This window comes from Marmota marmota, unplaced genomic scaffold (genome assembly GCF_001458135.2).
Source record: "Marmota marmota marmota unplaced genomic scaffold, marMar, whole genome shotgun sequence".
NCBI classification, from domain to species: Eukaryota; Metazoa; Chordata; class Mammalia; order Rodentia; family Sciuridae; genus Marmota; species Marmota marmota.
Genome location: NW_026000021.1, coordinates 6408613 through 6421969, shown reverse-complemented (window position 1 = coordinate 6421969; position 13357 = coordinate 6408613). Strand labels below are relative to the sequence as shown.

At 39.5% G+C, this 13357-nt stretch overlaps 1 protein-coding gene across 14 annotated transcripts in view; it reads left to right on the top strand.

The window, feature by feature from the left end:
• Positions 1 to 13357, top strand: part of Nckap5 (NCK associated protein 5) — a 953350-nt gene that overhangs the window by 739003 nt on the left and 200990 nt on the right. For all 14 annotated transcript variants that reach the window (XM_048810448.1, XM_048810447.1, XM_048810455.1 and 11 more), the window contains one exon: positions 12171 to 12239. In XM_048810448.1, the coding sequence (XP_048666405.1) occupies positions 12171 to 12239 (69 nt within the window). The remainder of the gene's footprint in view (positions 1 to 12170; positions 12240 to 13357) is intronic.

Here is a 13357-nt window from a genome sequence, read left to right as displayed (position 1 = left end):
CTGTTCTCAAGTCTGTGATGGAGAGGAGCCATGGTGTGCTGAAGCCAGCGCAGACCAGCCAATGTTACCTTTTCAAGAATGTCATGAGCCGATTGTTAAACACAGCAATTATTATGAAGATATAGAAACTTGCATTTGTACAAAATATACTATAAAGATAATTCATATAGCCTAGTTATTTTTACATTTTATGCTTATCTAAGTTCTGCGTCCTAATATAGGAGGAACACACACATACATGACAGGATGCTGGAATGTCTCTTCCAAGCACTGCATTTGGTAGTCTAAAATCAGTCATAGTGGCAGTATTTATATCATGGAAATTGGCAAAGGTTACAAAGCATGGCTTTTCTCTCCCAAAGGGCTGTTTGTTAAACATTTGCCAGTGTGCTATTGGCTAGGAATTTGTCATCTTGCTAAGGTGGGAATGTCAGGAACCCTGACTACTTAGGCTGTTACAAACAAGCTCTTCTCTTCAGGGCCATGTGCCTAGCTGCCCTGTGTCAGTGTTTCAGCAAGCCTTTTTTTCTCTCCACCCATGTCAGTCTGTGGGATTTCTCTGGACTCTTTGGTTATGTTTATAGCATAGGAGCCAGAAGTGGGGAAGAGAATGGTATCAGCAACTGTTGTGATCCATCGGGACACCAAGCATGAGTGTAAGTATGAGTACAAACAAGAGGCAGAAACTTGGAAGCATAAGACAGAAGTGGTCATGTCCCTTAACCAATTATCCTTTCTTTTCATAAATCACAGGTACTGCGTGCATTTCTTTTATGTAAGAAATGCATATGGAAATGTTCAGAGTTACAATAGACTGGGTCCCTTCTATATTTCAAGCACTCTGCAAACAGGGAAGATGTGAGCCATTGTGCAATGTGGTGGTCACTGTGACTAAGGGTATACAGCATGCTATGGGAGCACAGGGCAGGTACCTGGCTCGGATATGCACCGTTCCAATAGATGGCTGTTTCGTTTGTACAGTTTGGGAAGAACTCTGAATAGTACAAAGCTCTTTTCAGCTATATTAAGGCATTGAAAAAAATTGTCATGAGCAAGTTGTAGGCTTTATAAGAGAGTGATATGATATGATTCCAATGTAAAAATTAAGTGCTGTGTATCCCAGACCACCCCTTGCAAAACTGCCTATTTTCTAACACCTAAAATGCTGTAATTAAAGATTTATTTCCTAATCATCTCTTGGCATGCAAATCCTCTTAGTGCCTTATCACACCTTTGAATCTGAATGTGAAAGAAAGTGGTACTCTGTCTGAGAGCAGGTTTCTCTATGGGAATTGTTGATAAATAGGCCCCTAGAAGTGGGAGTAAGGAGGTGGGGGAGAAATGAAGAGAAAAGGGTAGGAAAGGGAGGGTGGAGATTAAAGGAGCCAGTGTCTGAAGCTGATCTCTATGTGAAGCTATTTAAAAGTGCCCAGTGGAGTAGAGGAAGGCGATTAGGGAAAGGAGGATGGGAGGGGAAGTGTGGGTGAACCACCAGGGACTGAAATGGAATAAATCAACTTCACGCATACATGATTTTGTCAAAACGAACCCAACTGTTACGTGTAACTGTAATGCACTAATACAAGAAAAACATGCAGTATTCAAGTTTAAAAAAAATCGTCTTTATTTTTAAAAGTGCCCATTCCAAGGACCCTGGCTACACTTCTCTTGGATGAAATCTTCCTTACTCAACAGATACATTTCTCCCCTGGCTGAGGCTATCTTCCCTTCTGCAGCATGTGAGCTGCCCAGGTATCAGCAGGGATACCTTTGTTTTGCAAAGATAGAAAGAAGCTTAATGTTCACTGAACCCATCTACAGCAGGCCAGACTTTGTGTCCATACATTTTCTGTTCAGCATCTCATTCAATCCCAAATGGTGATGGATTTTTATTATCACTCCCTTTTCCCAGAGAGGAACCAAGCAGAGACGCAGAGATTTGCTTGAGGTAATAAAAGGAGAGGCAGTACCAAGATCCAGATAAACACCTACTTAACTTCAAAGGCTAACTCTCTTTGTATTATTAAAAAAAAAATTAAAGGATTTTTACGAAATGCACTGTTGCCACCCATCAGATGCTCACAGGTTCCTCCCAGGATTCTTCTTACTACACCTACAGCCCACTAGCTCCATAGGACGATTCCCTTCCTGTACATCCTCACAGGCAAGATAATTTTTGAGTTTGCTTTTTACTAGTATTATTATCTTTTATTATTTTCCAGGTGTAATTTAATATTAAATCATATATTTCAGACCACACTCATTTTCCCTTTCTACACACATACACAAATGTGCATGTCCGTGGTGATGTATCTTCTTGCGCCATTTTCCCCCAATAAGGGAAAATGACTTAGGGGGAGAAACAGAGACTATACATAAAATAATACAAAGAAAAGTACAGAATTGTATGGTGTGCACCCACTGTTCAGAGAAACGGTAGGAGACTCCTGGGTAGTTCACAGAAATGGTAGCAAGGGAGATAAAGAAGTGACAGCTGCCTTCATTCTGAGGTTAGTCCCTACTGGATATTGGTTCTTAAAGTGTGGTCGCCAGACTGCCATCACCAGCAGCAGCAACAACAATAGCAGCATCACCAGAGAGCTTCTTAGAGGTGTGAATTCTTTCTTGCAACCTGCCTTTAGGTACACTAAACCCAACACCAATTGGGGGTGGCGCCCAGCAACCTGTCAGCTTACAACCTACCAAGTGACTCAGATGCACACTCAAGTTTGCAAGCCATTGATCTAAAGCTCCATCCAAGAATTCAAATTCTAGAAGTTCACAGAGATTGCCTTATGAAGTGCTTCTATTCAACTCTTCAAAATACAACAGATGACAGTGTCCTTAGGGTTATTTGGGGAGAATCTCTACTTTGCTTGGAAGGCTGAATCTAAAGTTCCCCAGCCACAGACTATGTATGTTGGTGTGGCATCAACATCATTGGCTGGCTGACTGATCTGAGGTGGGTGCCACAGGACTCTGATTCTTTTTTTTTTAAATTAATTAATTAATTTTTTTTAGAGAGAGAATTTTAACATTTATTTTTTAGTTTTCGGCGGACACAACATCTTTGTTTATATGTGGTGCTGAGGATCGAACCCGGGTGGCACGCATGCCAGGTGAGCGCTACCACTTAAGCCACATCCCCAGCCCAGGACTCTGATTCTTGATTCTCATGATTTTAGGGAAATATCTTTTTCCTTATCTTGTTCTGACCTGCCTTTGCTGAATTGAAGGGCTTCTAGCAAACTTGGAAGATGCCGGCCGTACTGAGAGGGACCAGTTCTTGCAGCAGAGAAAGCCATAGGTTGCAACCTTTTTAACTATTGAGAATTAGACTTAATTTTCTCTCTGTCTCTTCAGAGGACGCGGTCTTCCCTCCTTTACACTGCTCTATCCCTGCGTAATTTCTGCCAACTTCATTGATACATTATAATTTTGGTCTCTTTTGTTCATTGAAGTCAAGGTTTCCGCTGCAGTGGGTGTTGACTGGAGCCTAACATTATCTACTTTCACAATAATTTAATAATATTGACACCCATACTTCTAGCTTGGTTGGATACTTTACTTCTAAATTGTAGCTAAATTATAGGTAAGTCAAATGTCATTTTCTTGATATTTTGTTAAAAGCTACACTATTTTCATCTATTTCAATGAGGACTATTGTTTTGAAAACCTCTTAACTAGGCTGAGTCACCTCCCCAAGGAACATGTTTCCTACTTCATCCAAAGTCAGTTACATTAATTTTTTTTTGGGGGGGAGGGGCGGGGAGCACATAGACAAGGTTCCCAGATTCTATTGCATTGTAACTTTCATTGCAAAAATATTAATTTGTTTCCTTTACTAGACTATTTCAATCTTTGTGGTAGCCCATTCTGTTTTATACTTATTCATGACCACCCACCCAATACAGCATAGCCCGTAAAGTATACTAAGAAGTGAATAACTGAATGAATGTGCAGAGCATTCATGTTGAAGTGTGTGTCCTAAACGTAGTTGTTCCAGCCATCTATGTTATGCAATCAACTACCCCAAACTTTTAAGTCTAAAACAGCCATTTTATTTTTCTCACAATATTGTGGGTTGGAGATATAGGAAGGTCATAAATGGAGAGTTCATGTCCAGTCCATGTGATGTCAGCTGGACTGAAGGACTCATTTCCAAGATGTGCCCTTTACTCTCACTTCGGGTACCCCAGTGCTTGTCTTTACAATACATCTCATCCCGAAGGGCTTCTCCACATAGCTTCATCTTTATACCACCTCAGAACATTCAGATGTCTTACATGACAGTTCGGGACACCAAGAGCTAGATTTCTAAGAGGCACCAGGTAGGAATTGCAAAACACAGATTCTAGCCTTCAAAGTCCAGAGACTGATTGTGTATCCACATTCTATTTCTTAAGCAAGTCAATAAATGCAGTCAAGATTCAAGGAGATGAATCACAAAGTATTTGCAACCATCTGTGATCTATGACAATACTAGTAATAAATTCAAGTAACATTGATAATTGAGGATCAAAACACAGTTTCCTGTACTGCTCAATATAGCAACATGTAAATTGTAAATATTCTACCACTTATGACATGTATACACATACTGTTTTGTTGTTGTGTCAACTTGGAAACTGTAGATACTGTAGTAGACAATACAACAAACAATAAAGCAAGTGTGGTCCCCAGACTACCATCACCAACAGCAACAACAACAACAGCAGCAGCAACACCCGAGAGCTTCTTAGAGGTGTGAATTCTAAAAGATAACCAGCAGGGAATCTGAATGGATGATATAGGCAAATTCTTTGTGATGTTTTTCACATTTTTGTATGTCAGAATTTTAAAATTTTGGTATATGTGCTTCATATATAGTTTTGTAGGTGCAGATGTGAGCCAAGCCACAAAAATTGAGTAGGATTTAGAAAGGCCAAAGGGAAAAGAGAAGCAAAGGAAAAAAAGAGACCTTCCTGAAATAGGCAAGAGCTAGGCTTGGCTCAGGAGCTGGCATATGCTAAGGAGTGACAGCTAGATAAGCTCTCGGGAATGAGTCGGGCAGACTGTAAGAAAAGGAAGGCCTACTGCAGAGCTGCTACTTTATGCAGAGGGAAGTTTTTAGTTTTTATTTATCTATATTTTAATTATTAGTGCACATTAACTGTACAAATTAATGGGTTTCGGTGTGTCATTTAAATACCTTCATATGTTGTACTTTGATCATATCTAGCCTCTCTAACCTTATACAGGAAGTTTTTACACAGAAGTACTCTACCTTTGGTCAACTACCTATAGAAAAGGACATATAATGAAAAGTGTAAAAGGATTCTAAACATAATATGCATCCGGAAAAGTAATGTAGAGCAGTGGTTTAAAACCATTAGTTCACTGGATCATTTGTAAACTTGGGTCAGCACATTTATTTACAGAGCAGAACCTCTAAAAACGATAGTTCCTTTTAAGTATTAATTCAGACTCCTATACCACAGTAAAACAAAACAATTTGTGTTTACTCTCTGAGGCTTTTTTTTGTTTTAAAAGGACCTGCAAGGATTTTATAGATGAAACCAAAAATATATTTAGATCACCATAATTTGGAGTCTTGGGGAAGCCACTATGAGCAGGAAATCCTCTAAGCCAGGCACAAAGTCTAGCAAAGGTTTTTGATTGTTATGGACGATGAGATTGAACACAGGGATCCGCTGCTACATGTACTTGAATGCCCTAATTGTACCCTTTGGGTATAGTGATTTAATAACGTACTTATTCAAAATGTAAAAAGACTTGTGTTGTAATTTTTGTAATTCTCAGTAGTGGTCCTTAGGTGTTTTCCTTTCCTTCCCCTTTCTGCCTTATTCTTTCCCGTCTCTTCTTATACAAATATTCACTGTTCCTTTAAATCTCATTTAATTAAGAGGTTTTTCTGTTTTTTTTCCCCTTGTGGTCTCATATTGGAAGCAGGTTAATCCTGAATCTCTAATAAATGCAAATGGATTAAAGAAAATCATGAGTTCAAGATTATTTTAACTTCACTGGCATAATTGTTAATATCTCCACCATCCCCTGGGATATATAGGATTACATCAATTAAATTGGTCTCTGTAACTGAACACGGTAACCATAAATGTGACTATTGTGTGTTCACCAGCACCCTTTAGGTATTTAATTTGCTTGGCTGTAATAGATTGTCAGAGCAGTAAACGTGTAGCAAGTAATGTAAACGGTATAATGATGGTAATTATCTGAATGGATCGATTGTTGTGTTATTGCAACGTGATATGAGTAGGAGCAAGATATAGACATCCCATATAAATTCCCATTTTCAGTTTTATTTCCATGCACATCTTTTCCAAGACATTTAAAGTGAAAATAGCATAAACTGGCATTGCCGTTCTTCTCCATTATCTCCTCCTGTTATCCTTTGTGCTGTTTCCTTACTAATACCAGCACATCCCACCAGAGCAACATTTCTCCAAAGAAAGCAGGGATTTTATAGAACTGGAATGCTAGCACTCCCTTCTGCGATTCATGCTATCCAAATATTTGGACTAGAAGTCACTTTGTAGGTTGGTTAGTTTGTTCCCTTCGTTTATTAACTAAAGAGCTGTAAACTCAACAAGGTTAAGTAACTTGCTAAAGGTTACACACCCTGGCATTGCCTAGTAATCTGCAAGCAAATGGAAGTGGAACCTGGAACCTTTCTTCCCACCGGTCCTGGGGGAAGGACTAAGCCGTTGTACCAGCTGCAGGTATGGGTTCAGTGGCAAGGGCCAAAAGCAATCCATGCAGAAAATAACATGGATTAAGGAAAGCTTTGAAAGGAAAAGCTTTCAGATTAGTTTGGGTGGAGAAGGAACCATCTAAGTATAACAAGTGCTTAAAAAGTTGCAAGAATCACCCTGAGAGCAGAAGGCCTGGGCTATGTGGCAGATATCTGTCTGAGGTGAGAACGGAGGGAACATTGTAGGATCCTACCTGAGGGACTGCCATGATGGAGCCATTGCTAGAACATGAATGCAGACCCAGAGGAACAAGGGACAAGGACTAACCCTGAAGAAGAAATAGAGTGTCCACGTCTTGGGACTGGAGCTATGAGTAGGTAGAGACAGTCTAACCTTGATCCAGATGGCAGGATTACCTTCAGGTGAACTTTTCCCCAATTTCTTCTTACCATTCAGATTCAGTCACTTTACTCAAGTTTGTTGATTAAACTGATAAAAAACTGGCCTAAATCTGAAACTTCTCATGCGTCTGCCAAAGAAAATATTCAAATCACCAAGAAACATAAAACCACACTAGCCCATGTCTGCTCATTATCAGAACTAGAGAACATACAGATTTCAAATTACTGTAAGTAGAAAAATAAAGATCAGATACCCACAGAACTGCTGTAAGCCTGTGTGCCTGGGGATGATGATAGAAGAAAGAGAAGAAGAAAGGTCACCCAGAATGAGAAAATCCAGTACCACGTGGTCAACACTGATCACAGGTGCCAGGGTCCAAGTGCTGGCTGTAAGATAGGGCTCAAAAGTGTGCAATCCTCAGGCAGAGTCTCAGGAGTGTAATATGTCTGGGAAGAAGGAGGTAAAGAGCAAAAAACGATATACAATTTGGAGATGTGGTTGTGAAGGGAAAAAAGGAAGAAGGGAAATTTCAAATGCTTTAAAAGAGAATATAAGACCCACCAGCCACAATCATAGTCCATTGAAGAGGTCAAAACAAGGATAGGGACAAAGGTGTAAGAATCCTATGTGAAACATGATTATGTTTTGATAAAACATGAAAAAAGTGCAACTAAAACAAGGTAAGAAAAAGAAGAGTAATTACATTACAAATGTGATGAAGGAGGGAGTCAAAGGACATGATTTTAACTCGACAGTGACAAAGCAAGATTAGAAAAAGGAGGGAGGATGAAAGTAAAGAAAGTATAAGAGTTAAACAGGAATGGGTAGAAGATGGTGGGAAATCTCACTGACTATGTCTCTCAATGTAGCTTTTATTTTCAGAATCATGTTAATGTTTTACATATTCAAAACAATAAAATGAAGTCAAGAAGAGGGGGAAATTAAATTTGTATATTATTGGAAACCAATGAGCCAAATAGAATTTCAAATGAGTAACATAACTATTCTAATGATGAAGGTGGAGAACCAGTCTAGTATCTTCTGAACACAGGGTTTTTATTACATACCTTCTTGCTGAAGAAAAGCAAACAGCAAGCTCTTCTTGGTACTGTTTGTTGTTGTTGTTGTTGTTGTTTTGTAGCATAATAGGTTTGTATACACGGTGGAAAGGGACACCCCAGTAAATGCAATGATATTGGGAGCCCTGATTCTTACCATACAAACACGAAGATGCGGATATGAAAAGGGGAAGGCAAGGATGCAGGGAGAATTCTGTGGACAGAAGGTGAAAGATGTGCTTCCACTGGAAACAACTAGAAGCCGTGCTCCTTCATTGGCAATTGTGTTCACACTCAGATTGTGGCTTTGAAATTTCATTTTTTCCAATTCAAATGAAGTAGGATTCCTTGGAGACATGGCCTATTTCAGGAACAGTGCAATTAAAAGGCAAGAATATCTAGAAAGGGTCTAGAATATCTCTCAGTGACAGAAAATAAAGTGTTTTTAAAATAATGGCTACCTGTCAACATGATGGAGTCCAGCTTAAAGGGGCTTGCCTGCCCAAAGCTGGGGCAATTTGAGCATCAAAAGTAATATTGACCATAATGGCTTGTGACTGAATAATACATAAATTTTATGTGTACATACTGTTAAACATATTTACGTTCGAATACAAATTCCTAAGTGTACTGTAGTCTTTCTTATCCACAGGTTCATTTTCCACAGTTTCAGTTACCCTCCATAGACTGGGGTAGGGAAATATTAAGTAGGAAATTCCATAAATAAATAATTCATACTTTTTAAACCATTCAAAGTTACGTGATGAAGTCTCACACCACCCTGCCTCAGTAGCAAAAGCCTCCCTTTGTCCAGCATATCCATGCCTAATGTGCTACCCACCCATTGGTCACTTGGTAGCTGTCATGACTGTCAGATCAACAGTTGCAGTAACACAGTGGTTGTTATGATGTAGCCCTTATATGACTTCATGTGGACCCCAATGTACAAGAGTAGTGATGCTGGTAATTTTGTTATAGTGTATTGTTACAGTTGTTCTATTCTATTCTTAGTGAGTTTATTAATCTCTAACTGAACCTACTTTATAAATTAAAATTTAGCATAGACATTCATACGTAGGAAAAACATAGTATATAATAATTCATCATTTAATAACAAGAATGCATTGTGAGAAATGTGTCATTTTACTGTTGTGGAAATAGTACACTTACATAAGCTAAGACATGATGTCACTTCATGATATAACCTATGGGACCACTGTCATATAGGGGACCCATCATTGACCAAAATATCATTATGCAGTACAGGCTGTATATAGGTTCAGCACGAACCTCAATTTTAGGGACCCATTGGAGTTCTTGAAATGTATACCTCACAATGAGGGTGACTACTGGAGTTAGAAATCACCATTTGCAGCTAAAGTAATAGTTAACTCAGGTAAGAAGAACTTATTGATGGTTGCTAAAATAGGTGAAATTTTGGTGAGCAATAGGATTTTTTTTAAGTTTTAAAAGTATTTATTATGTATTCACTATACTTCTGGAACTGGAATCTAGGGACATAGTAAATGGAAGCAGGACTTGCCTTCATGGAGCTTACAATCTTTTGATCATATTAAACATTACTGATTTTTTAAAATTAAAACAAATATAGAGGGGAAAATACAGAGTCTTTGTAAGAGAAAAAGAATATAAATATCATGAACCAGGACCTCTTTCATGGACAGGTCTGTGGGAAACCATGTATGAATTATGGGTTTGTTTGCACCATCATAAGGCTGGGAGGTTGCTTTTCTGGGAACTTCTGGGTGAAATTCCCCCATTGGAGAAAGTCCAGGTCATGCTGGCGCCCTGCCTTAGCTCACAGCCCTAAGTTGAAATGCAGCCACCTGGAGATGGGCATAACCTGCCAAGCCCCAACTTGTTTTCCCTATTTTCATCCTGTTTTCCTGAAGAAGCTTCTCACTGAATCCTTTTGGTGTGTCTCACTAGAAATAAAGCATTCACAGGCTTTCCCCTTTATTAGGATCAGACTCATCAGGTCTCTTTCTGCCTGTCAATGCCCCTGCTTTGAAAAACACACTGTGCTCTCTACATACTGCTTTTTTGTTTATATATATTTCAAATTTATTTGTTCTGATCATGTTATACATGACGACAGAATGCTCTTGGGTTCATTTTACACAAATGGAGCACAATTTTTCACTTCTCTGGTTGTACACAAAGTAGGGTCACACCATTCATGCCATCATACATGTACCTAAGGTAATGATGTCTGTCTCATTCCACCATCTTTCCTGCAATAGGATATTTTTATAACCTCAAAATATCTCCATCAAAATTGCTTATTAGTTATAAGAGGGGAAATGGTGATTTTATGGAGCAGAGATTTGGCAGACTCCACTTTCAGCATGTAATGAAAGTCAACAGGTCCAGTAATGGAATGCGTGGCTCACATTGGACTGATACGATGCATGCGGAAGGACCCAGCATCAAACAGGTCACTGTTACTGCCATGTGTGCATGAGGACACTTCAGACAACCCCAAATTAAGGGACTTTGTACACAATAAATGATCTCTACTCAGAAAGGAAAGGAGGAGGAAGGAAGGAAAAAAGCAACATGAAAAACATAGGAATTGCTTCCAATTAAAGGATACTGGATGAATGATGATGACATTAGAATACAAAGCATGATTGTGGATAGCATTATAGATTAGAAAAAAGTGCCATAAAGGACATGTTGGGACAAGTGATGAAACTGGAATATGGACTGTATGTTAGATTGTTGTGCTCTATTAATATTGTGTTTCCTCAAATCAACACCTAGACTATGATCGTGCAAGAGAATGTCTTTGTTATTCAGAAGTACACAGAAGTGTTCAGGGGTAAAGGCTGTCTGTCATTTCTGCAACCTATTTTCAAGGTCCAGGGAAAAAATGAAAGGGAAAGAGAATGATATAGCAGAGGTGGCAAAAGGCTAATGATTAGTGAGTCTGACAAAATGTGTGTGGGAGTTTTTTCTACTGTTCTTGTAAATCATAAGTTTGGAATTATCATCTCCAAATGTAAAAGAAAATGGATACAGAGAAGTTACGAAAGAAAGATGTTAATCTATATCCATCTAAAAATACACTGTGCTTTCTACACACTGACTCAGAGCACCACTGCCAAATGCAAAGGAGGGCTGTAGTGAAGAGATGGGTAGAGCTGTTTTCTTGGGAGGTGACTAGGTGATCATTGTCACAGCTCTGGGCAGGGTTGACTTGCACAGTTCAGGGTGCAAACAGGACCACTGCCGCCACACTGGAACCAGGTCCCCAGACATGGAGGGCAGCTCTCACGCCACCATTTCACACTCCTTCTAAAAGATCTGCTTTTCCAGACCACGTCTCCCCTTCTTGCTCTTCCACGCAGTTCTGTAGTCACCACACTCAGCATTCACATACCCACGTGGCCCTGAGGAGCATGAAAGCAGTAATTAGAAGAAGAATGGTGGGAAGAGGGAGGCTTAAGCTGAGTTCAAGTCTTGCATTTCTCATTGTCTTTTGATGTTCAAATGTCAGTGAATAACAGTGAAAATAACATGTTTGGTTAGCATTTCAGAATTCGGCTTTTGTTCATGACTTTACCTGAGATTCTTTTCTGTGGCCTCAACAAATAAGAGCCTGTGAGATTGTGACAGGTCTTAATGAAGTAGATTAAGGCATTTCTTACATTCACATTTTCCTTGAATGAGATAAACATTGTAATCTTTCTATGGAACACTCTCACATCAAGCCATGGTTTGATTTTTCTACCTGTTTGGAATATCAAATTTTGCATTTCCTAAAATTATAATGTATTTTTGTGAGAGAGTTGATAAGGCAGAAGTCATTCCTGAGATATTTATAATAGTACTTAGAGCGAACTTGTCATAGGTACTTCTAAAAGATTATTTGGGATCCTGAAGAGATATATTTAGTAAATGTATTGAATGAGTTGTCACACAACAGAGCATTCCATTGATTCATTTGTGTTATTTTTGTACCTGACTGCAGGCGGAGAATTCAGCCTTGGCTTTGGAAAATGAAAATCAAAGACAGCAGTATGAGCGATGTCTGGATGAGGTAAGGTGAATAGAGAGGTCCATCATATGGGCTGGTCAGAGCCTCATAATCAGATCTTAGTGTATGCTTATCACCAGCATCCAAAGAACCTTAGCATTTGCTGCTCCAAAGGGAAGTTGTAAACTTGTAAGAAGGAAGATCAGCAGTGTGTGTGTGTGTGTGTGTGTGTGTGTGTATGCCCATCTCTTTTCCTCTCTTCCCCCCATTCTTTTTTTTTTTAGTTGTAGATGGATATAATAGCTTTGCTTTGTTTTATTTATTTATTTTTTTATGTGGTGCTGAGGAGTGAACCCAGTAGCTCAAGCATGGGAGGCAAGCACTCAACCACTGAGCCACAACACCAGCCCCCTCCCTCCATTCTTATTTACAAATACAGGCATCTGTAAATTCCTTCTGGTTATTACTTAATATTCTTAGGGCACAGTTGGAGTGTGCTTCCCTGTGTGATCAATTCCTTCTGTCCAATAAGTGTGATCCCTGCCTATGAATGAGAAAAATGACATTGGGGCACATTGCATCTGCAATTGGATGCCATCTCTGGAAAAAAAAAAACACAAATCCTTGATAGAGTGGGTGGGACGATGTTCACAGTTGGCAGCCAGAGGGGAAAAAATCAGTAGATTGAGCACAAGCCAAAAAGAGAAAGGGAAGCGAGGAAGAAAATTTGAGCAGAATGGAAGGAGACAGGGCCACATGCATGAGTAAACTCAATAAATATTATTTGATGATAATAAAGAGATGAAGACAGAGACTTGGGTGTTTGGGTTTTGGGCAGGTAAGGGGGAAGCCAGTAGTGTGCCTCGCCCGGTCCTCCCCTCAGCCTTCCACCTCACCGCCAACCAGTCATCCTGCTGGAGATGCCCCGCTGTGGCTTCCTGCTGGGACAGGCCTTTCCCCTCATTGGAAATATCTCCTCTGAGACTTGCTAGTGATTGCTGGCATCACTTAAATAAGAGGACTTCTTTAGGCATCTGCCCAACATCCTAAAACTCATGAGTGCTCTGGGAGATTCAGTTTGAGATTCATTGAACAGATTTTTGAAAAGCTATACTTAATTACATTTCTATTACTCCGCCAGTGGGGATTACCAAAATATTGTCAGTCCTTTTTCTCCCTAC